Source organism: Podarcis erhardii, assembly GCF_964252035.2.
Source record: "Podarcis erhardii genome assembly, chromosome: 7".
Lineage (NCBI taxonomy): Eukaryota > Metazoa > Chordata > Lepidosauria > Squamata > Lacertidae > Podarcis > Podarcis erhardii.
This window is the reverse complement of record NC_138511.1, coordinates 78,605,401-78,628,907: the sequence shown is the minus strand read 5'-3', so window position 1 is coordinate 78,628,907 and position 23,507 is coordinate 78,605,401. Positions and strand designations below refer to the sequence as shown.

Here is a 23,507-nt window from a genome sequence, read left to right as displayed (position 1 = left end):
AAAAATTGGCAACTCCACAACGCAACAAGGTGACTCAGGTGTAGGAGTGGTCCCTTGTTGCTAAGGTGGTCCCTGCTCCACCTCCAGGATTAGTGTGGATGATTCTGCATCATGGAAAGAATGGGGCTGACTGCGTGTGACTCAGCACAGTCAGGAACTGTGATTCAGCACCTAATCTGACTGAGCACCTAACCTGATTCATTGGCCTCCACCTACGACTTTGGAGCATCATGTGACATACCGAACATGCCAGAACACATGCAAACACAGACTATCGCAGCACTCCCCCACGTGATTGGCTGAACATACGTGATGCATGCCAATCTAGTGTGAGAAATTGGATGTGATGGGTGAACTGGGTGGACAAAATGAAAATGAGAAGATGAGTCAGGACTTCTGGCTTACTTTTTGAGCTCTAGACAAAGGCAGTGTGTGTGTGTGTGTGTGTGTTGTTTAATAGTGGTTTTCACTTTTTACTGCCAAGGCTCTTAGGCTTTAACAAGGACTCCTAGCCATGATGGCAACGGTTTGTCTCCATGATTGGTGGCAAGGGGGATGTGGGGTATGTGGTCCACCCCGGGTGTCATGCCTGGGGTGTGTGTGACCAAATTCCCCTGGGCAAATCGGTGTGGCAGCACTCACCCCCCCCCCGGCGGGTGGATTTTCGGGACTGGCGTGTTCATTGTCGTGAAAATCCGTCCACTGTTTCACAAATCTGGCCAGCGATCAGACTGGCACCCACTGGCAGGTGGCGCTCGCATCCCCGGCAGGCAGTTTTATGTGATCGGTGGTTGGATTTTCATGATTGGCAGGTGGCGCTGGCACCCCCGGCGGGCAGTGCTCGCACCCCCAGCTGGCCCTCCCTAAAAACAACCCTCTCTAAAAAGAAAAGCTCAACAACGTTGGTCAACTTTCCCAAAAATTGCAATGTGTGTGGAGGGGGGTGCCAATATTTTTTTTTGCACCTGGTACCACCTGGCCTTGCTACGCCTCGGGGGGGGGCAGTAGTGCTTCTGAATCCTAGTTGCTGGAAACTACAGGAGCTCTTGCAGTTGGGTCCTGCTTGAAGGTTTCCTGCAGGTATCTGGATGGCCTCTGTGAGAACAGGAAGCTGGACCTGATGGGTCTTTGTCTTCATCCAGCAGGATCTTCTTATGTTCTCTTGCAGAAGTTTATAAAAAGATGTGTTGGGTGGAGAAAGTTGATAGAGACTAGTTTTTCTCCCTCTGTCGTAACATCAGAACTTGTGAACCCTCAGCGGAGCTGAATGTTGGTAGATAAAAGACAGATAAAAGAAAGTGCTTCTCCACACAATGCAAAGGAAGCAGTGCTGGCCACACACTTGGGCTGTATCTACACTGATCTGTAAAAACGTTATGAAGTATAACATTATATAACTTTCAATGAAGTTTTCCATTGTCGAAGGCTCACTGCTCTACAGCACCGTCTGGTGTCACATTTTAATACAGTGGTACCTTGGTTCTCAAACTTAACCCATTCTGGAAGTCCGTTCCAAAACCAAAGCGTTCCAAAACCAAGGCGCACTTTCCCATAGAAAGTAATGCAAAATAGATTAATCCATGGGTAGGCAAACTAAGGCCCAGCGGCTGGATCCAGCCCAATCACCTTCTAAATCCGGCCCGCGGACGGTCTGGGAATCAGCGTATTTTTACATGAGTAGAATGTGTGCTTTTATTTAAAATGCATCTCTGGGTTATTTGTGGGGCATAGGGATTCATTCACCCCCCCAAAAAAATAGTCTGGCCCCCCACAAGGTCTGAGGGACAGTGAACTGGCCCCCTGCTGAAAAAGTTTGCTGACCCCTGGCATTAATCCGTTCTAGACTTTTAAAAACAACCCCTAAAACAGCAATTTAACATGAATTTTACTATCTAACGAGACCATTGATCCATAAAATGAAAGCAATAAACAATGTACTGCAGTCACACAATCAATCAGTCAATCAATCAATCAATCAATCAATCTGTAGCTGAACTGGGTTCCACACAGCCACAAAAACAAAACAAAAAGAGCCACAAAAACAAAAACGCAAAATAAATAGCAAAAACAGGCAGACCTCAGCATAAGTCTTCTAAATGTCAGATAGTTGTTTATCTCTTTGACATCTGATGGGAGGGCATTCCACAGGGCGGGCACCACTACTGAGAAGGCCCTCTGCCTGGTTCCCTGCAGCTTTGCTTCTCACAGTGAGGGAATCGCCAGAAGTCTCTCGGTGCTAGACCTCAGTGTCTGAGCAGAATGATGGGGGTGGAGATGCTCCTTCAGGTATAATGGACCGAGGCTGTTTAGGGCTTTAAAGGTCAACACCAACACTTTGAATTGTGCTCGAAACGTACTGGGAGCCAATGTAGGTCTTTCAGGACCGGTGGTCTTGGCGGCCACTCCCAGTCACCAGTCTAGCTGCCGCATTCTGGCTGTAGGCAGTAATTCTACAGAAGGAATGCTTCTGAATACTAGTTGCTATTCTGCATACTGGGAAGGCAGAGTGCTCTTGCAAGTTCCCCACATGCATTTGGTAGGCTACTGTAATACTGTAAGAACAGGATAGTAGACTAGATTGGTTATTGGCCTGATACAGGAGGATCTTCCTATGCTCCTATGTTCCTCTCCACAGGAGAGGAAGCTATTCAACAGGTGAAGCTGCAATTCCATGCCTGGGACAGGAGCACCTGTGGAATTTCAGCCTATCACATGGCTGTTGACAAAGTACAGTAACTCTGACCCCCCTGCTCAACAAGAAGCTGTGTTCCCAACAATTCCACAACTCAGTTTTGGGAACTCCAGGATGTAAATTGGAAGAAATTTACATCCTAGTTGCCTAGACAGGTACTGTTGTAATTATAAACCTATCTTTAAATTATTCACTTTAAGAAAAACAGCTGGAGAGGCTTTTTTATTATTGTTACGGGCCCTGCAGTTACCTGGCTGGCAGTTAAATCTGAACTGGTTTGTCTTGCATGTGTCAATGTGTTCCTCTGGGGTTGTGGGTGTGTGGGAGATAGAATGGGCCAAGGCTATAATCCTGTGAACTTTTCCCTGACAGCATATCCAATTAGACTCATTCAAACTGACTTCTAGGCTAATCTCATGTCCTACTTAACAGAGGCAGGTCCTCTGTTTTGAAGGACTCTCAGAGGACAATTCTCTGCTTGAAGATTTCCTCTTAAACTGTCCAGTTTAGATGTTATTTAAAGAGAAGGATAGAAAGGAGCAAAAATTATAGATAAGTGTGTAGTATTGTGGAAAATATGGGTCTAGTGATAATCCAGTGGCAATCTGGAAATGCCTGACACTGTTGGATAAGTTGAAGAAGCTGAACTTGTATAGATCTGATTACAATTGGGATGGGAAGTCACTGACAATCCCTAGGCACACCATGCTCAACACATCATACTGGGTTGTTTTCAAATTTAGACTCCTACTTAGAGTAGGCCCATTGAAGTTAATAGACATGTCTGACTTGGGTCCCTTAATTTCAACAGGTCTACTCTGAGTAGAACTTAGTGGACTACAACCCTTTGTCTGTATGGGCCAATCCCAGCTATGGTGACCTTTTTGAAGGATTTCCAAGCTGGAGGTGGGTTGTGGGGCAGTGAATATGCCACTATAGCCAGGGGTGGGAGAGTGATTCTCCTACTGGCTTCTGCATCTCATGGGGCCAGGTGGGATCTTGGGAAGGTGTGGGATTGCAGGCCCTTTAAATGGGCTGGCTCTGCCATTGGCCTCTTGCAAGTGCTTCATGGATGATGGAAATGGCACATCAACTATCAGGGACTGGCTGGGTGACAAGGAGTGGTGGGAAGCTTCAGCCAAGGAAGCCACAGAGGAAGAAGGGTCAGGCCAAGGGGAGGGGTGGTGGGGCACAGAAGACAGATCAGAGGAGGGTGGAAGTCGGGAGGTGAAAGAAACAGGGGGCTTGAGTGAAGAAGAAGAAGAGCCCCAGACAGGGAACTGGATGTACAGGGCCACACTTTGAGCTCAGGAACTGAAGGAGAGGACAAGGAGAGGACAAGGAGGGGCCACAGCTTCACAGCAGCTGCCTGGTCTCTCTGCATTGAGCTCCCTTTCCCCTTTGACTCCAGAGCTTTATATGTAGCTGAAAAGAAAGCTAGACAAGCTCAAGGCCCCGTCCCCCCACCTGCTGGAGTTTGCGCCTGCTTGGAAGACATCTGGAAGAGGAGGGTTAGGAGGAGGAGAAGGGGGTGCCAAGAGCCAGTCTTGGGAATGTCTTCACAGAGGCACCTCTGCCTGAGTGATCTCTGCTGTATGTTAATTTCCTGAACAAAACTGCTGGCTTTACTTCGAGTCACTGAGTCTTCCTTCTGACCTGTGGATGAACCCACTTTCCTGCCAGCCCCTGACATCAACTCAACATTGACCCTTCACCAGTTACCAGTTACCATTTTCCCCATCAGTCAGAGATTAAGGGTTGAGACCAGCAGGAGAACCTGTTGGACAGCTTCTGCAGCACCCAGAAAGGCACTCTTGCTTCCTCTAGCTCCTTCCTCCAACTGTTTTGCATCCAAGGCTATTTCCAGTAACTTGGTGTCTTCCTTCCTTCCCATGGAAAGGTAATTGTTGTAATTAGGAGTCATTCTATCTGTTATACAAAACAGGAGGAAGTAGACCCAGGCTGAGGAACATTTTCCAGCCTGCCAGACACATTCCTTTGTGAACAAACTTCTGGGGGCTGCATTCCAGTGGCGGGTAGGATCAGATGCAATGGTGGCTGATGGCTATTCAGACTGATAGGACAGAAGACAGGGAGGCAACTGGTAGATGGAGTCAATGAGAGGCAAAGCCAAGTAATTCTAATTTCTCTCTCCTTCTCCTCCTTCTCCCTGCAGAGTTCTACAAGTAGCAACACTGAGCAAGTCTAAGAGAAATGTGCTGCAGAGAGTGCTATTCCATGGGCTGGTTGTAGGTGGGAAGGCAGGCAGGTGGGGGCTCGCTGAGGGCAAATTGAGGTTGGTAAGGGATTGGTGCATTCCTCCTAATGGACTAGTCTCCATTGGTCAGATGTAAAAGTAGGCAGAACGATAGATGTGAGAGCCAACCTCCCAATACAGGGTTGACTTCAGGTGTTTTCTAAAAGTTGTGTAATTCTTTATCTCCTTGGCATTTGAAGGGAGGGTGTTCCACAGGGAGGGCACCACTACCTAGAAGGTCCCCCTCCTGGTTCCCTCTTAGCAAACACGTTCCTTCTTACTACTGTGAGGTACAACTCATCTCTTGCCAGAAGTCTGTCCTCAACAAAGTTAAGACCATGGTCCAAGAGGCCAAAGCTTTCCTGATGGCAGCACTTGCCCAGCCAATGATTTAATTTCAGTATTTTCCCTTCTCTTCCTGGACCACAATTTTCAACAGGAAGGAGTGATAAAAACTCACCCGTGCCCCAAGGCCCTTCAGCTTCCTGCTCTGTCTCATTTGGTATGCACTGAAAGGTCTATCTGGCAGTATCATTTGTACCTACATGAATCAGTAGGAAGGGGTGATGGTCAGTGGATTTGAGAACTTCTCTGTCTCAGTCCCTCTCAGTCACCTACCACAATCACACATCTCTTGTGCAGAAAAGGCAGGAGACTGAGTTGGATGGGACTGAACAATGCAGCATAAGCTTTGTAGGAACAGTATTTTGTTCTGACATCACAGATCCGTTGATGTAGTAGGAATGGGGAATCTGTGGCCCTTTGGATATTGCTGGGCTACAGATCCCATCATCCTCTGACCAATGGCTGCCTTGACTGGGTTGGAGACCAGCAACAACTGGACAACCATAGGTTCCCTGTCATTGCTTTAATGACCAATGGATGGAAGAATGTTTTTAACTTTAATTACTTTTAGGATATTTTTTTTTTAATGAAAGTGATTTTAGGTTTAAAAAATTGTCATTTTTAAAAAGAATCTTTTAACTGTTTTAGAATACTGTTGCTTTGTTTTTATTTTAAAATGGTGCATTTGTTGCCCTGGGCTTCTTTGGGAGGAAGGGCAGGGTATAAGTTCAATAAATAAATATATTTAAACTCAACAAATAATATAACTCAACAGATGTGTCTTGCAATGGTTGCGTCTAAATGAATGTTTTGTTATTCTTTTTTTTAAAAAATACACATTAATTAGTTTATTAAGGCACTTCATTAAACCAATTAAATATATCTATTGTAAGTGGTGTACAAAAAGCAGTGAAGTAATAACTGTCAATTATAAAGGGGAAAAGATAAAATCAGCAGACTTTGAAAACAAGTATATATAACCAAATGCCAATTGCTGGGAATTACAAGTAGGGAGAGTTTCAGTGCTCAGGTTCTGCTTGCAGGATTCCCACAAGCAGCTGTTTGGTCTTGATTAGATGGACTTTGGGCCTGATCCAACGAGGCTCATCCTATGCTCTTAACTAAATTATATGTCTGGACAGGCTTGCTGAAGTAAAAAAAAAAAAAAAAAGCTTTTAGCAGGTGTCTAAAACAGTGCAATATTTTTTTTAAGACATGTGCTCTGCTTCTTTTTCAAGTGGACACCCAAAGCAAAAGAGAAGAAATTAAGATACATGTGGAACAATCTGTTTGCTAGTGGAATCCATTAAAAAACCCAAACCTGATAAAATGAAATTTTATTATTGAGATATTTATAGAATAAATTTGGAAGAAATTCTTCCATTCTCCTCCCCCTCCTCCTCCTCCCCCTCCTCCTCCTCCTCCCCCTCCTCCCTCTCCTCCTCCTCCTCCTCCTCCTTATTTTTTCTTTTCTTTCTTTCTTCTTTCTTCTTTATATATGTGTTTGTGTGCTTATCTGAAATATATATGTATGTATGTATTTGTATTTTGTAATAATTATGCTAAATAAAATTTAATAAATTAAAAAAACTAAAACTAAAAAAAATACCTGCCAGTGGGCCATAGAATGTGGGCCAAATTAGATGAGATATTGGTCTCTGAAGCTAGTTGCTTTTTTCAATTCCATGCAGCTGTTAATTAAAAGAACAGGAGCCTCTCCATCATCCTTTGCATTACTATTCAAGAATGTGCTGCATGCATTTTGGGGCAGGTGTGGCCTGTCATGCAAGAAAAAGATAAGCTACAGAACCATTAGAAAACAAAAAAAACAACAACAGGAGCCTTTTTCCTCCCTGTGCCTCTGGCCGCCACATTTCTCTGTGACCCAGACTCACCCAGGTAGTACAGGAAGCTGCGCAACTTGAAGTATGTCCTCAAGGAGCCTGTGAGAAAAGGACAGGTTTGGATTGAGTCACTTCTGTGCCCAGAAGCTGACGTGACGAGGAAAAAGAAAGGTGCTGTTGTTTGAGATGTTAAGTAAGAAAGCCCAGCCAGAACTAAGCTCCCCCACTCCCATGATGAGTGTGTTCCAGTGGAAAGCAAAGCCAAGCAATTGTCAGTCTGGAGGCGGAAGGAAGGAATTGGAAATGTCTAGAAAATAATACAGCTGAAACCAAGTAATGCAATTATTCGAAATTTTGCGCTGCAAACAGTACTAATGAGTATGGCTGCTTGTCCTTGAGCTCCACAGTTTATTCTAGTTTTAATTTCTCTTGAATAGTTTTAAAGTCAGTTGTCTCGGCAGTTAATGTTACTTGCATACAGGCAAGGAGCATATCTGTTTTATCTGCTTTACTTCAACGTGGGCTTAAAAACCATATATTTTAATTGGAGGATGGGAGCCGGGAAAAGCAGCTGTTTTGGCTCAACATTTTTAACTAATAAGAAACTGGTAAGAAATTCTTAGAAAGCCATCTTTGCCAACAGACACTCTGCAGTTTTAACATTGCTGTTACATGAGCACAGGCTTGTATCACTTCAGTCAAAACATCCAGAACTCCATTGCCAAATTTCATCCAGAAATCTATGCTGGACTATTGTCACTCAACAAGGAAGACAGAGGTAACGGCAAAATGATTGTGGGAAGATGAAATAAATATGTCCTACATGGACAGCCCTGGTCCTTTACATGGACAGCCCTGGTCCTTTACATTGTGAGCATTCCAGTAATGGGGCTGGAGAAGCCTTATCCCAAGTACTGTATTGGCCCGAATATAAGCCGCACTCCCCCCCCCCCAAATTTCACCATGAAAAGTTAAACTGTGGCTTAAATTCGTGATCTTACAAAAATTGGCTTTTACGATATCGCTCCCGTCCTGTCCCGTCTGGAGCTCCCCCAGCCTTCTCCAAAGCTGGGTAGGAAAGAATGCGGGGAGGGGGAAGACCGCTGGCATCGTGACACACACCTTGGGTTAAGAACTTTGCTTCAAGATGAGAACAGAAATTGTGCTCCAGCAGCACGGCAGCAGCGGTAGGGCCCATTAGCTAAAGTGGTGCTTCAGGTTAAGAACAGACTTCCAGAACAAATTAATGGCACATGACCCTCCGAACGTGGTCAGGATAAGGAAGGTTCCCTTCCACTCTTTGAAGGGCTATTAGAGGACAGTGATATACCAAGGATGTTGGTGTTGTTTAGTCAATTAATCGTGTCCAGCTCTTTGTGACCCAATGGACCAGAGCACGCCAGGCACTCCTGTCTTCCACTGCCATCTCGTCCTGTGTCGTCCCCTTCTTGTGCCCTCAATCTTACCCAAGATCCCCCCCCCCCCGAGAGTCTTTTTTTCTCATGAGGTGGCCAAAGTATTTGGGCCTCAGCTTCAGGATCTGTCCTTCCAGTGTGGATTTCATTCAGGTTTGATCTTTTTGCAGTCCATGGCACTCTCAAGACCTACCAAGGATGGGGAACTGCAAACATGGACTGTCTTGGGCAAGTAGGAACAGTTGGGGCATATGCTTCCCTGTTGGATTTCCACCTTTCACATCACTCAACATTTGTGATCTTCCAGATGTTGGTGGACTCCAACTCCCATCCGCCTGGGCCAGCATGGCTAACAGGAAGGGAGGATGGGATCTGAAGTCCATTAACAACAGGATGGCCACAGCTCTCCACCCTTGCTTTAATGAAGAGCACTCCCAGAGGGTAACATTCAGATCAGGCTTAGAAACCCGCCCGGTAAACTTGAGAAATAAACTTGCCTGCAAGTGAAACCTGTCTCTTTCGAACATGCCGTTGCGTAACTTGTGCAACCTGACATCTCAGCCAGCTGGCCCTCTTTCAATCAAATTAAAAGTGCTTGCTTTGATGGATGGCTTCTGGTTTGGAGCTGAAAATTCTGAAGACATGGCTAGGGAAGGAAGACTGATCTTGCACCGTGACCTAGCTGAGTGGGACAGAGTTGGGGGACCCCTCCTGCTGCCCCAGAACTGTACAGTGGTGCCCCGCAAGACGAAAGCCTCGCAAGACGGAAAACCCGCTAGACGAAAGGGTTTTCCGTTTTGGAGGTGCTTCGCAAAACGAATTTCCTATGGGCTTGCTTCGCAAGACGAAAATGTCTTGCGAGTTCCTGTGGGTTTCCCCCCCCTTTCCCCCCCATTTTCCCAAGCCGCTAAGCTGCTTATCAGCTGATCCGCTAAGCCGCTTAACAGCTGATCCGCTAAGCCGCTTAACAGCTGATCCGCTAAGCCGCTTAACAGCTGATCCGCTAAGCCGCTAATAGCACTAATCCGCTAAGCCGCTAATGGGCTTGCTTCGCAAGACAAAAAAACCGCAAGACGAAGAGACTCGCGGAACGGATTCTTTTCGTCTTGCGAGGCACCACTGTATTCCTTAGAAGGCAGTCTGGGGAGGGATTTATACCAGTGGTGGATGGAGCCAGAGGCAAAGAAGTGGGAGGAGCAAGGAGTGTGAACTACATTCCAGCTGTGCAAAAGTCATTCGATCTCCACATCCCTGTATACACACATCTCCACCCTTCCTCCAGACAAACAAGAGGCATTTCATAGTTCAAGTTACATGTCATCCCTGCAAAATCACTTGAGGAGGGTGCAAGTTAAGATCAGCGAGGGCTGCAACTTGAGGATAAGGAGTACAGCCTTTGGAAAGCCAGGGGCCACATAGATACATTTGGTGGGCCGCATTCAGCCACCGGGCCTGAGGTGCCCCATGTCCAAATGCTGCTCCCATCATTGTAAACCCCAGTTGGTCAGCCAAACATTTCCCCCTCTTGTGGGGGTTTTATTTGCCAGGCATTTGCAATTATTTCATCGCATCTGTTCCTCTTAACAACACTGTATTATTCTCGTCTCTTAGTCTTACTCCTGTTTGAAGAATATGATGTAGTTTTTATTACATTGTGTTGAATGAAGATTGGATTATTCAAGGAAGGAAGGAAGGAAGGAAGGAAGGAAGGAAGGAAGGAAGGAAGGAAAAGAATTCAGGGGACAACTGCCATGTGTTACCTTTGCCCTCTAGTGGCAGGAACATAGAATCACAGAATTATATAATAGATTGCCATTGATGGAATGGATTACCATTCTTGATATTGTCACAAAAGTTGTGTCCCCCCCCCCTATCTGCCAAGTGGTGGCAAGAACCCATGGGGTTCCAGGCACTGACTCAGAGTCTGTGTTCCTTTGGAGAATTGAGACAAGACGGAGATTGTTGCAATTTTAATAAATATTCTTAATTCACCTATTTACACCTTAAATCTGCATGGAGGGAGTTCAGATCTTACAGAAGAGTCCTTTCAAGAGGAAGACCAAGGCATTTCTCTTCGCCAGCCTTTAGCCAGCCTGCCGAAGCTGGATACCAGTCCTTCTTCCTTCTTCTTATTCCCAGCAGCATTTGCTCAAAACTCTCTTTTCCTGTCACCTTACACCCGGTTCCCCTGGCAACTTTCCAAACCCCCAGTCTCTGTTCACACCTCAGGGCAGGGGGGAAGGATGGTTCTCTTGCATTGCCACTGGCCCTCTAGAGCCCCCTATTGTTCCTTAATGGCCCTAGTTTGGCCAGGTCATTTTGCATAGGCTAGTCCAGGAATCCCTCTCTTCATATCTCAAATAATTAACATCCTAGCATTTATTAATTTCTAGAGTTTAGGGGTCCCCCCAAATCTATAACAATATTATTATATTGAAGATGTAGTTTATGGGTTGACTCCAATGCCAGTCTTATGGAGAGTAGTCCTATTGAAGTTAATGCACAGGGCTAACTTGGGTCCATTGATTTCAGTGGATCTGTTCCGAGTAGAAGTTAGTTGGGTATAGCTCTTAGTATCTTGCCATCACAGCCCAAATCTGTGGGGTCTTGGGAAGCAAACAAATAGCTTGGTTTTGGGAAGATAATCAGACCCCAAGGAAGTGGTTATCCAAATAAAATTTTATTTTATAGATATGAGCCATACATGCAATTGGTTGGAACAGGATACTGTCTTGGAGCCCTAATGGAGCCCTACTGTCTTGGAGCCCGCCCTCCTTCCTTCCTTCCTTCTTTCCTTCTCCACAACACAGCCCTTCAAAACCCAAATGCAGGTTACAGCAGTTCAGGTGCTCCCAAACCCCTTCCTTACCCCCATATCCCGAGGATGGTGGTTCCTAGGACTGCCAGGAAAGGGCAAAGTTGAAGGCTGAGCCATTGGAAACCTGACCCATTATGATCATAAGACAGGTATGGGTTGGTGGTGCTCCTCACACCAAAATTGGTTGGGTTAATTATATTGCTATTGCAATTGCTGCCGGAGCAACACGACCCCCACTTGTTGGTGATATTTATATTACTGGTGAAATCAGTTCTCATATCAATGCAGGCTGGGCGCTGGCAGGTCCTGAAGATCATTGATGTTTGGAGGCCTCCTGTTGATGTTTGGAGGGAAGGGAAGAAAAGAAAGGCACAAGAGGTTAGGCATGAGGGGTGTTGCCCCTCTTTTCCCAGCATGCAGTGGAACACCACAGGGAATCGTGAAGAATCGTGAAGAACACATCCATGAGTTCTTAGGGGGCAGGGCCCCCTACACCTCTGAAAAAATGGCCTGTTTTGCCTTAGAGCGGCAATTCTGAGGGGGGAATCTGTGGGAGGAAGTTAAATTCTTCCGGGGAGCAAACTCTGAACTGACATAACGTTTGGTTTTAAGAACTATTTTAATTATTTGTTTTAACTCTGTAATGTATTTTATAATCTTTTATGTATTTTATCCTCTGTAATGGCTTTGGCCACACACTCATAAATCATATTTGCATAGGTTGGGTGGTTGAACAATTAATTGCAAAGAATGCTTCCCAACAAGTCCTGTTCAGCAGGGGGCAAAATGTTTTGTAGGCAAGGAGCTGTGGAATAAATTTCCTAGGGTGAACTCACCTACTGAAATGACCCTACTGCCATTGTAACATCGGTTGTAGCCCCTGCCGCATCTCATAGTCTGCTGGAGTATTCCGTAGTAGGTATGATCAAAGCCTGAGTAACACTGGTTGGAGCTGCTTATTTCAGCTGCTGCAATAAGAAAGCAAAATGAAGAGCAAGGGGCCTGTTGAGCATCACTCACCCCATTAAGCTGCTAATGTGGGTTGAAAAGGGTGGCTCCCCTTTAAAGGAGCCCCCCCCCATTATTCTGTCTCTTCAATAATGATTGGGGGGGGGATCTTTCGGTTTGCTTTGCATATCAAAGTGAACCTACTTAATTTTCCCTTTCCAAAGCAGTCAGTACCTTAATTGTACTCAGGGTAAACCCATTTAAATGAATACATATGAGTATAGGTCGATACGTGAAGGAAAAAAGCTATCCTTTGAAACCCAAACTTTCTCGAATTTTGCATAGCAATTCTCTAAGATAGAATGTGTGCGAATGTTTGCACATACTAGGAGCTGCTGCCCTCGCCTTTCTCCACTTGCCAAACCTGCCAGACTCTTTGTCAACCCCCCACACCTGAGCACGTCCCCTCCCTTTACCCCAGCTCACCCCTCCCCTACAGCGCACCCCATGTTCCCACTCCGCCAAACCTTTCCCATGCTCTCGCAGCTAAATTACACCCTAAAGCACACTGTCCTGTACATTTCTTGAGAAGCGGGGTTACCTTTTCTTTGGCATAGGAGCCCAAGAGTTGGGGAACAGGGCTGCTTGCCTTAGAAATCTCCAAAATTGAATTCTTCAAGCCTCCCTATTGACAACCACCCACCCAACAAGTGAAACTGTGAGTTCTCACTTAACGGTCAGGTGGCCTTTTAAAAAAATACCTGTGTCCTCGATAGGGGTCTTGGGAACCTTCCACTTTATCGAATGCCCGTTGCAAAGGTCACCAAGACAGTAGCTCTCATCGTACTGGACGGCAAAGTGCCGGTCACCAGAGAAACTTGATATGGGTCCATCCCAAAGGTCCTTGCTGGCACAGCCTTTGTAGCCCATTACCAAAAGGTCTTTATCTAAAAGGAGGGTGGATACATATATACAAACAATAGATTGATGCAGTGGCAGGGTGTTCCAAAGATTTTACCTTGACAAGTGATTTGGGTTATGTGAGTGCCCCTTGAAACTGCTGACACAGTTCTTCCTGCTTTCTGCTTCTGCCTGTTTTTTGAGGGGGAGGGGGCACACTTCCTGGCTGTTGTTATACCTCAGAAGCCTAATAACAGTGTTGGAAATCAGCCCACAGAAAATCAGCTAAGAATTTTCTTTATTAACAAAGAAAGAAATGGAGTACAGGGATTTGTACAACAATCTGCAAATAGAAAATAAAATGAATCAAAACATGTTTTGAGCACCTCAATTCTGAAAGCATGCAAAGCATCATTTCAGGCCCCAGTTAATCCTGATGGGATTTTGAGGGGTTTCATGAGGGAGGCGGGTGGTGCTGTGGGTTAAACCACAGAGCCTAGGACTTGCCAATCAGAAGGTGGGTGGCTTGAATCCCCGTGATGAGGTGAGCTCCCTTTGCTCGGTCCCTGCTCCTGCCAACCTAGCAGTTCGAAAGCATGCTAAAAGTGCAAGTAGATAAATAGGTACTGCTCCGGCGGGAAGGTAAACAGCGTTTCTGTGCACTGCTCTGGTTCACCAGAAGCGGCTTAGTCATGCTGGCCACATGACCCGGAAGCTGTACGCCGGCTCCCTTGGCCAATAAAGCGAGATGAGCACCGCAACCCCAGAGTCGGTCACGACTGGACCTAATGGTCAGGGGTCCCTTTTCCTTTACCTTTAAGGTAATATCCTCTCAAAAATCTATTCCTCTTAAAAATCTAGCAGCCACACAGTATCCATCTGACAGAGCAGCACTTACCTATACTTAATGTAAGTTGTGCAATTATGCAAACATTCTCAGCACTGGAGCAGTTTCTAATGTACTGCTCTGATGTAGAGAACTTGAATGTGGGATGTTCTATGTAGCTGTAGTGATAACACTCCAAGGCAGAAATTCCTGAAAAGAAGTTTGGGGAGAAAGGTTATGAGATCCGGGAGAAGCTATTAGCAATGTCTTGAAATCACCAGGGACTAGAAATAGGTATTCCCCCTTTAAAGGGAAAGCAGAAGTTGTTAGGGGGCAGAAATTTGTGCCAAGTGCCTGTTCTGAACCGCAGGCCCAAAGGAGGGGCCTGAGTGAGTGGTTTGATGTGTATATATCAAAGGAGGATGCGAAACTATGCCAGAATGGTCAGTCCTAGAGCTTTATTAAATCATAGAGGTGGATGGGACTAGGATGCGAGATGTCTAGCCCAATGCCAGATGTTGGATACCAACTCACACCAACAGCAGTCAGATGTAAACTGACAAAACAGAACAATGACAACCAAATCATGGGCATTAACACCCCCCCCCCCAAAAAAGGTATTGTAGTTAACCAGAACTTAACCTAATACGTTATTTATAAAAATGGTGGTGAGTTGGAGTTTTCTACATGGGTATTCATATTTTCTTTTCCTTCTTCTTTATTGTGTCTTATCTTACTCTGTGCACTTGTAATTATGCACTTTATATCTTTTAATGAAGAATACAGAAAATAATAATGGAGAAAACCTACAGCACAATGTAGGTTTGAAAGTAAAGTTTGAACAAATAAAAAATAAAAAATGGGTGGAGGCAGACAGTTCCATGGGGACTGCTTTTACTGCCCTTGCTTAGAGGCAGGATACAGATTCTTGGCTGACAGCTGTCACTCAGCAGAAAGAGCTGAAACATCCCCTCCCCCCTTCTCCCTCTTCAGCAGGGAAGGGAGCAGAAGGCTCAGGTCTTCTTCATTTCCTGCTTCTCCATGGGTAAATTTTCCCACAATTTTAAAAAACACTACACTAGTTCCCCCTTTCTGAACTTTTTCCATACACCTTAGGATTCCTTCTTGTTTCTCCGTGCAAATTTAGTTGGCTCCCACCCAACCACCCAGGTCTGCAACTAGAGGACATCCCAATAGCAATAAGTGGTACCTGAAATAAGAAAGGTCATCGCCAGAAGTCCTTGCAGCACAACTGTTGCAGCTCTCCATCTCAATGCGACACCCTCCATGGTCTGAAGCCGAGAGGCCCTCTGAGCCAAAGAACCAACTTTCTGATGGAGGAAAAGCAGTGAGAGAGTTGGGCCGTTTGGTTATATATCAGGCACAAATATGCTAGCTAGAGCTTCGCAGGAGGAAATTCCTGAGGAGACAGGAGCAGTTCTGGTGATGGCAGGATTACGCAAAGAAGAAGGCAGCTGTGCAACAGGGGCGGACCCATATTTTCATATTTATATGGAGCCCCATGTGAGTGATGGCCAACCAGCTGCACTGGTGCAAAGGGAGGCTGGTGTCTCTTGCTCTCATCGCCCACTTCTCCCATCCTATCTTCCTCTCCTTTTTCTTCATCTAATGTTCTCTCCATGGCAGAAAGAAATTAAAAATCACAAAAACAGTCAGGCGGATGTCTAAGGGTTCCTACCCCCCTTTCCCTCCCTCCTTCCCCCTTTCTACCTATTTATCTCAAGCAGAAAGACAAATTCAAAGCTTCAGAAATCTTCCCCTCTCTTTCCTCAATCCCTTCTCCAAAACAAAAGAAAAGCAGTGGACTTTTAAGACATGGGATGATGCAGAAGGAAGATATCAGTATGAAATGGCATTGCCAACAGGAACTGTACGTTGTAATCGTTGGACTTGACAATCTTTGGACTTTACAACAATAAAAACATGTAATAGTAATATGATATGTTATTGCCATCAGGAGCAGTGCTTTGCAATTTTTTGATATGACGATTAGATTACAGTTTCATTATATATAATGTTATGTTACTTTACAGCCAGTTACGTGTGTGTTGTGGTATTCTGAACTTGATTTATGCAATGAGGCAATTGTGGTGTGTGTTGACCTAGACATTTGCCATGGCTGTTTCTATTGATATAATTTAGGTAATCAATGAGGTCACATATTAATAGTTTGATTATTACAATATAAAAAGTGGAGACAGCAATGACTATTTAGCAGGTGGAATCTATTTATGATTAATTTACACTGGATAAATCTTTAAAAAGCTAAGAAATACTAATGAAGATGTAAAAAACTTAATGTACTAGATCTCTGCTAGTTGGATATCATTGTGATTATGTTCCTTTAAGAATGGTAGATTCTAATTGCCTGTACCTATTGATTATTACTTAGAATATCTTTGATTGACTTTGGTGTTCCTGGGGTATGCATGACTTATTTCTTCTATAGATATCCTGTGTTGTCTGAATTACTGCAAAGAAGGTATCCTTTCTTGTAACAACAGGTGTTTAGGTAATTAATGATGTTACAATCTCCTAAGATTAATTTATACTTTTATGTTCAACATTAGGAAGTGGAGACCGCAATGACCATTTGCCATATGGGATCCATTGATGATTAAGCCTCACTGAATAAGTTTGATAAAGTTGTAATAGTGTATATACCGGTAAATGAAGATGTGGAATACTTATTTTAAACGTTGTGAGTTTTATTCTAGTGTCTTTCTGTGTTTACAATGGTTCTCTCTATATGATATGAATTTACTCCCTTCTCTCTGGAATGCTTGGTCACTCTTGTTCCGGATTCTCCCGGTCAGCTTTGACAGTTCCGCATATTCCACCAGCATCGTCTGCCATTCTTCGATTGTTGGTAACTCCTGCTGTTTCCATTTTTGGACTAATAAAATTCTAGCAGCTGTTGTGCATACATAAACAATTTTTGTTCAACTCTTGATATTTCCCCACCTAGCATTCCTAACAGAAAAGCTTCAGGTTTCTTTGGGAAGGTGTACCTGAACATCTTTCTTAATTCACTGTAAATACTGTTCCAAAATAGTTTAAAACTTTATCACACATGCCCCACATATGGTAAAAATCCCCTTCTTTAACATTACATTTCCAAAAATGCTTATTACTCATTCTATAAATTTTTGCTAGTTTAAAAGTAAAGGGACCCCTGACCATTAGGTCCAGTCATGACTGACTCTGGGGTTGTGGCGCTCATCTCGCTTTACTGGCCGAGGGAGCTGGCGTACAGCTTCTGGGTCATGTGGCCAGCATGACTAAGCTGCTTCTGGTGAACCGGAACAGCGCACAGAAATGCCATTTATTTTCCCGCCAAAGCGATACCTATTTATCTAGTTGCACTTTGATGTGCTTTCGAACTGCTAGGTTGGCAGGAGCTGGGACCGAGCAACGGGAGCTCACCCCGTTGTGGGGATTCGAACCGCCAACCTTCTGATCGGCAAGTCGTAGTTGGTATCGATCAAATACCATCTATATATCATTTTCATTATATTTTCCTTCAATGTCATGCCTGCAGTAAATTTCATACCTGTATTCCATAACCTTGACCATTTATCAAAGTCAATGTTATGGATAATGTCTATTGGCCATTATATCATTACTTCCTTAGTTTCCTCATCTTTTGTATGCCATTCTAGAAGTAACTCGTACATTTTAGATAGGATTTTTGTTTTACTTTCCAACAATTCGGTTTCCAGCTTGGCTCTAAATGTCTCAAAGCCATTCTTCCTTTTGTCTTTTTCAAATACATCATTTATTTGTTGGTATCTAACCCTAACCTGTTAGCTTATCACATGTTTCATCATACGGTTTCATTTTTAACACTTTATTCCTTTCTATTAGCAACTCCTTATATGTGGGCCAATATCCTTTCATATTTAACCGCTTGACTGAAATTGCTTCTGCTGGTGAAACCCACCATTGGTGTTTTATGTTCTAATACTTCTTTTTATCTCATCCATACTTCATACAACGGTTTTCTTATTGCATGATTCTTATTGCATGATCCTCTGTGAACTCTTGACTTTATCATACCACAAATATGCATGCCACCCAAATCTGTTTCCATAACCTTCTAAATCTAATATGCCTGTGTTTTCTAGTTTCATCCAATCCCTTAACCAAGTCAAACAAGATGCTTCATAATATATATTTAAATTCAGCAGTGAGAATCGGCCTCTTTCTTTTTTATCTGTAAGAAGTTTATACTTTACTGTAGGTTTCTTCCCCTGCCAGATAAATCTTGACAATGCTTTTTGCCAAACTTTAAACTGTCCTGTTCCACTGATCATTGGGATTGTCTGAAACAGAAATAACATTCATCTTTATCGCAGAGATAAAGAGATTCTTCCCCAGAATGACAATTTCAGTCTATCCCAAATTTCTAAATCTCTTTTAATATCTTTCCACACAGGTACATAATTGTCTTTGAATAGGTTTATATTTTTGGGCATCAACCAGATACCCAAATATTTTACCTTTTTGACCATTGTGATTCCTGTTTTATCTTGTAATTCTTTAATTTGTCCCTGATTCATATTTTTAACCATCATTTTTGTTTTGGCTTTATTTAATTTAAAACTTGCCTATTGCCCAAAATCTTCAATCACTTCCAGTGCTTCCATTACACTGGCATGTGGCTCTTCTAACTATATTTCTCTCATTATCTTTCAATTGGTGCCCAGGAAGAAAGTCCACTTGTCAGAGACATGGTTGGCAGAGAGGAGTCTGCAGAGGGGGAGGAAGAGGCAGAGGAAAACAGGAACTTGAGTTGTTCTCACAACAAAAGTGAGATAAGCCCTCCTCGCTCTGGATTGCTGCCTGAAGGATCAGGATGCAGGTGGTAGTCGAGGGCTGGATTCAACTCCGGAGGAGGAGGAATTGGCTGCACCCGAGTCTCCAAGAAGCAGGAGGTGGAGCAAATGATTAGAACAGAGGAAGACCAGCAGGAAGTGGGGGCAGGCTTGGAGTATATCTGGCCTTGGAAGGGGCCGGAAGCCAGTTGAGTCAACTGACTCTGACAGTGAGGACTGAATTGTGGGAAGCTCGGATTGCTGAAAGCCTGTTGTTGAGAAATAAACCTCAACTATTCAAATTGCTAGCGTGTTGTGTCTTGTGTGAGAGAAGTGCTAAAGAAGATTGATCTTTACCTTTAAATTCCAAAGTTATGGAATTATGATCCAAAAATGTCCTTGGCAATATCTCTGTACTTATTGTTCTTAGAGCTAAGACCTTGGGAATCCAGACATGGTCTACTCTACTAGAACTGGATTTGAATCAGAGAAAAATGTGAATTGTTTTGTTAATGGGTTTTTTAAGTCTCCAAATATCAATTAAATCATGATTCTCCAGCAATGAAAAAAGAGCCTTTGGGAGTTTCCCCAGGTTTCCCTCCCTTTTGCTTGACGTTCTGTCCATTTCTAACTACACCACTCCATTTAAATCACCCATCAAAATTACTTTCTGGTCCATATAGTCAAACAATTTTTCCTCCAATTCTTTATAAAAGTCTGATTTCCTCTCACTTGGTGCATAGATTCCAACAATGATAAAGTTGTTGCCTTGCAGTGTGACTTGGACCCCTATCATTCCCCACTCATTGTCTTTAAACAATTCTTTTGCATTGTGTTAATTAACAAAACCATTCCCCTTTTCTTATTTACAGCTGAAGTTACAAATGCATTTCCCAATCTTTTATTTATTAGAACTCTTCTGTGTGTGTTTTTTTAGCAACATGTGTTTTCTGTAAAGAAATTATATCCATTTTTAAAAAACAATAAATGTTTGATTTTCTTTCTTTTCACTTTCTAATTAAGTCTATTAACATTCCATGATAATGCTTTCACCGCCATTTCTATATCCAATTAAAATAATTTTATTATTATGATTGGGATTCTTCCTCTTCCTCTTTATCTTCTTCTGTTTTTTTTTTTTTTATAAATTTTTATTGGGTTTTCAAATTTTTTAACAACAAACAACACATATGACTTCCCCCCACCCCCCCACATACATCCCACTTCCCCCATTTAATTCAGCAAGTTCTTATTCCTCTCTCTAAACTTAATCTCATTATTCTCCAACTTAGTTCATCTTATTAAACCCCATATTATTACCCTATCTTCTTATATGCAATAAATCCTTTTTTCCAAGATCAATCAAAATTTATATACCAATCTCCCCTTTTTTATATTAAAGTATAAATCAAATTTACAATATCCAAAAATCATAAAGTTTTTCAAAAATCTGTTTTCCCCCCTCCCTCCCTGCCCGGGTATCTGTCCCTTCCCGGGTAGTTATCCTCCCATAAAATTCCTAGCCAGGATTCCTCACGTCTCCAGCCCTCAAGTCTATTTCAGTCTCTCTCCGGTTTTTCTGTTGATATTCCTTTTTGCTGGTTTCCAGGTCTCGAAGGGTGTCTGTTATAGTTACTTCCTCTTCTCCCAGTTCAAACCTAATTGAGAAAACTTGTTGCCAGGGTTCTACCAAAAGTCCTCCAGGTTGCAGATAATAAAGGCCAGAAAAGAGGAGGAAGTCCCAGTTATATTTCTTTACTCCTTTAATTTTCATAATTCCACAGTTTCCAAGGGCTTCCTCCTTCACTTTTCTCCTCAGTCTCATGTCTTCATACTTTGTAATCCAAAAGGTTTCTTTGTTCTCTGGCAACATAGGTTTCCACACTTTCTCTTCTCCGACTTCCTCCTTCACCCCCTCCAAAGATGTCATATTTGGTTGAGCTACAGAGTCTCTCAAGAACAAGTCTCTAGTTCCATCAGCAAGGTTGTTTGTTTTAAAAATTCAATTTGTGCTAGTAATTTTCCTTCTGCAGCCATTGTAGTGTCACTGGTTTCCCCTAGGGGGATTGCCATTGTTCAAAGTTCTACGCCAGCAATCCTTTACCCTATTGTTTATTACTTTGTTTCAAATCACGTCTGTTTATATGTAACACCTTTAAACCAAAGAGATATATAGTAATACAGTTTTGTCCTTTATTCAGCTGTTTGACAGCTCAGTTGACAGCTGTCAAACTCCGATTCCTTAAGGCTAGATTGGTGCAGGACGCTCCCAGGTCCAAGGGGGGGGGGGTCACAAAAGTTTCCAAAGTTCGTCTCTTCCCTCCAGCACAACTTGACAGAATAAAACTTGTTCTTAAAAGTTATTAAAGTCTCTTACCAGTTTCCGTAGACATAAAATCTTTTTTCCGATCTTAGATTTTCGCTCCTTGCTTCCAATTGTCTGTATGAAAGGGGGGTGCGGACTTCCCTTTAGCACATCCCCCCGTTTGCCCGATTTACAAATAACGATTTTTTTAAAGTCCAAGTTTTCTTCTACTCACGGGGTGTTTGTATCCAATCGAATTTTCAGGTAGAAAGTTGACGCTCTCCGGTGAATGGCTTGCGGCTTCACTCCACTGAGGTAGCGGTTTTACTCTCAGCACCACGCCACCCCCCGTACCTTCTCCGCAGCCTTCAAAAAGGCTCTTCGACTGTCAGGGGGGGCGCTTAAGGTGCCCACCGAGTCACCAGGTCCACAGGTATCCGCACCTGTGGTTTCTAAGGGTCCCCGCGTCGCCGGCGTGGCAAGACCCGTCCTCAGAGGAGCCGATTCCCTCCGAAGCTCGGAGGGAATCCGCCATTACACCGATCGCGTCAACCCGGAAGTCCCTCTTTATCTTCTTCTGACTGTTCTCCAAGTCCAGGTCTGTCCTCCTCCTTCCTCCCCAATTCTTTGGCATATTTCCTCCAAGATTTCTGCTGTATCCTGTGGATTCCTGATCTTGAATTTCTTATCTTTGTAATAAAAGGAGATTCCTTCCGGTTACTCCCAACGAAATCTAATTTTATTTGCATTTAATGTTCCAGTAATTTCTTTATAAGAATTTCTTTTCGCAAAAATCTGTTTGGGATCTCCTTAAATATGATTATTATCTGTTCATTGATACATAACTACTTTTCCCGGTTACAGATAGGTAGCCGTGTTGGTCTGCCATAGTCAAAACAAAACAAATTCCTTCCAGTAGCACCTTAAAGACCAACTAAGTCAGTTCTTGGTATGAGCTTTCGTGTGCATGCACACTTCTTCAGATACACAGTGTATCTGAAGAAGTGTGCATGCACACGAAAGCTCATACCAAGAACTGACTTAGTTGGTCTTTAAGGTGCTACTGGAAGGAATTTGTTTTGTTTTTACTTTTCCCGGCTCGTTCTCAAGATGGTATTCCTCATCTCCAATGAGTTAAACATTACCAGGCAATCTCCTGGATATTTTTTTGCCTTAGCCTTGAGGGATTTGACCTTATTCTGAATGCATTTACTATTGTATAACCAACATCTTCATCCTTTAACTCTAACCATTTTGCAATTTCTGTAACCAGTTTTATTCTCACATCCTCCCCTTCCTGTTCCAGGATTCCTCGAAATTTCAAATTTATTTGTTTCTTTCTCATCTTGAGAAATGTAAGATTGTCTCTCAGGACCGGTGTTATGTGGTCCCGGCAGCCACTCCCAGTCACCAGTCTAGCTGCCACATTCTGGATTAATTGCAGTTTCTGGGTCACTTTCAAAGGTGTAGAGCGCATTGCAGTAGTCCAAGCAGTAGTCCATGTAGAGCGCATTGCAGTAGTCCAAGCAGGAGATAATTAGAGCATGCACCACTTTGGTGAGACAGTCTGCGGGCAGGTAGGGTCTCAGCCTGCGTACCAGGTGGAGCTGGTAGACAGCCACCCTGGACACAGAATTAACCTGCGCCTCCATGGACAACTGTGAGTCCAAAATGACTCCCAGGCTGCGCACCTGGTCCTTCAGGGGCACAGTTACCCTATTCAGGACCAGGGAGACCCCACACCTGCCCGCTCCATGTATCCCAAAAACAGTACTTCTGTCTTCTCAGGATTCAACCTCAATCTGCTACCCAACATCCATCCTCCAACCGCCCCCAGGCACTCACACAGGACCTTCACCACCTTCACTGGTTCTGATTTAAAAGAGAGGTAGAGCTGGGTGTCATCTGCATACTGATTAACACCCAGCCCAAACCCCATATGATCTCTCCCAGCGGCTTCATATAGATATTAAAAAGCACGGGGGAGAGGATGGAACCCTGAGGCACCCCACAAGTGAGAGCCCAGGGGTCTGAACACTCATCACCACCACCACTTTCTAGACATGGCCCAGGAGAAAGGAGCAGAACCACTGTATAACACTGCTCCCAGCTCCCAGCCCCTCTCGACAGTCCAGAAGGATGTTATGGTCGATGGTGTTAAAGGCCACTGAGAGATCCAGCAGAACTAGGAAACAGCTCTCACCTTTATCCCTAGCCCACTGGAGATCATCGACCAGCGCAAGCAAGGCAGTTTCAGTCCCATGGTGAGGCCTGAATCCCGACTGAAAGGGATCCAAATGGTCTGCATCCTCCAGGCAT

General features: G+C 43.8%; 1 protein-coding gene and 1 long non-coding RNA gene across 3 annotated transcripts in view; one reads left to right on the top strand and one right to left on the bottom strand.

The window, feature by feature from the left end:
- The first annotated feature begins 10,744 nt into the window (after positions 1–10,744).
- LOC309346189 overlaps positions 10,745–23,507 on the top strand; it is a 55,098-nt gene continuing 42,335 nt past the window's right edge. Inside the window, exon 1 of the long non-coding RNA XR_014158438.1 lies at positions 10,745–10,866. This is a non-coding gene — a long non-coding RNA (uncharacterized lncRNA). The remainder of the gene's footprint in view (positions 10,867–23,507) is intronic.
- On the bottom strand, positions 11,329–15,955 carry LOC309345990 (ly6/PLAUR domain-containing protein 5-like). 2 transcript variants are annotated; one of them, XM_081869549.1, is made up of 6 exons: positions 15,777–15,955; positions 15,256–15,376; positions 14,118–14,255; positions 13,081–13,266; positions 12,208–12,336; positions 11,329–11,705 (listed from the first exon to the last, which is right to left on the bottom strand). In XM_081869549.1, the coding sequence occupies exons 2-6, from the start codon at positions 15,332–15,334 to the stop codon at positions 11,419–11,421; spliced, it is 819 nt and encodes a 272-aa protein (XP_081725675.1). In that variant the 5' UTR covers positions 15,335–15,376; positions 15,777–15,955; the 3' UTR covers positions 11,329–11,418. The 2 variants fall into 2 exon arrangements, with proteins under 2 accessions (XP_081725675.1, XP_081725674.1); XM_081869548.1 differs by having other exon boundaries at positions 12,208–12,339; positions 15,777–15,946.

Bases quoted from the DNA above. Each gene is read 5' to 3' on its own strand.
- LOC309345990 (XM_081869548.1), bottom strand. From the start codon at position 15,334: ATGGAGGGTGTCGCATTGAGATGGAGAGCTGCAACAGTTGTGCTGCAA. The intron at 14,256-15,255 runs GTACCACTTATT...ACTTCTTTTCAG, and splicing joins GATGACCTTTCTTATTTCAG to GAATTTCTGCCTTGGAGTGT. The intron at 13,267-14,117 runs GTAAGTGCTGCT...CCCTCCTTTTAG, and splicing joins ACAACTTACATTAAGTATAG to ATAAAGACCTTTTGGTAATG.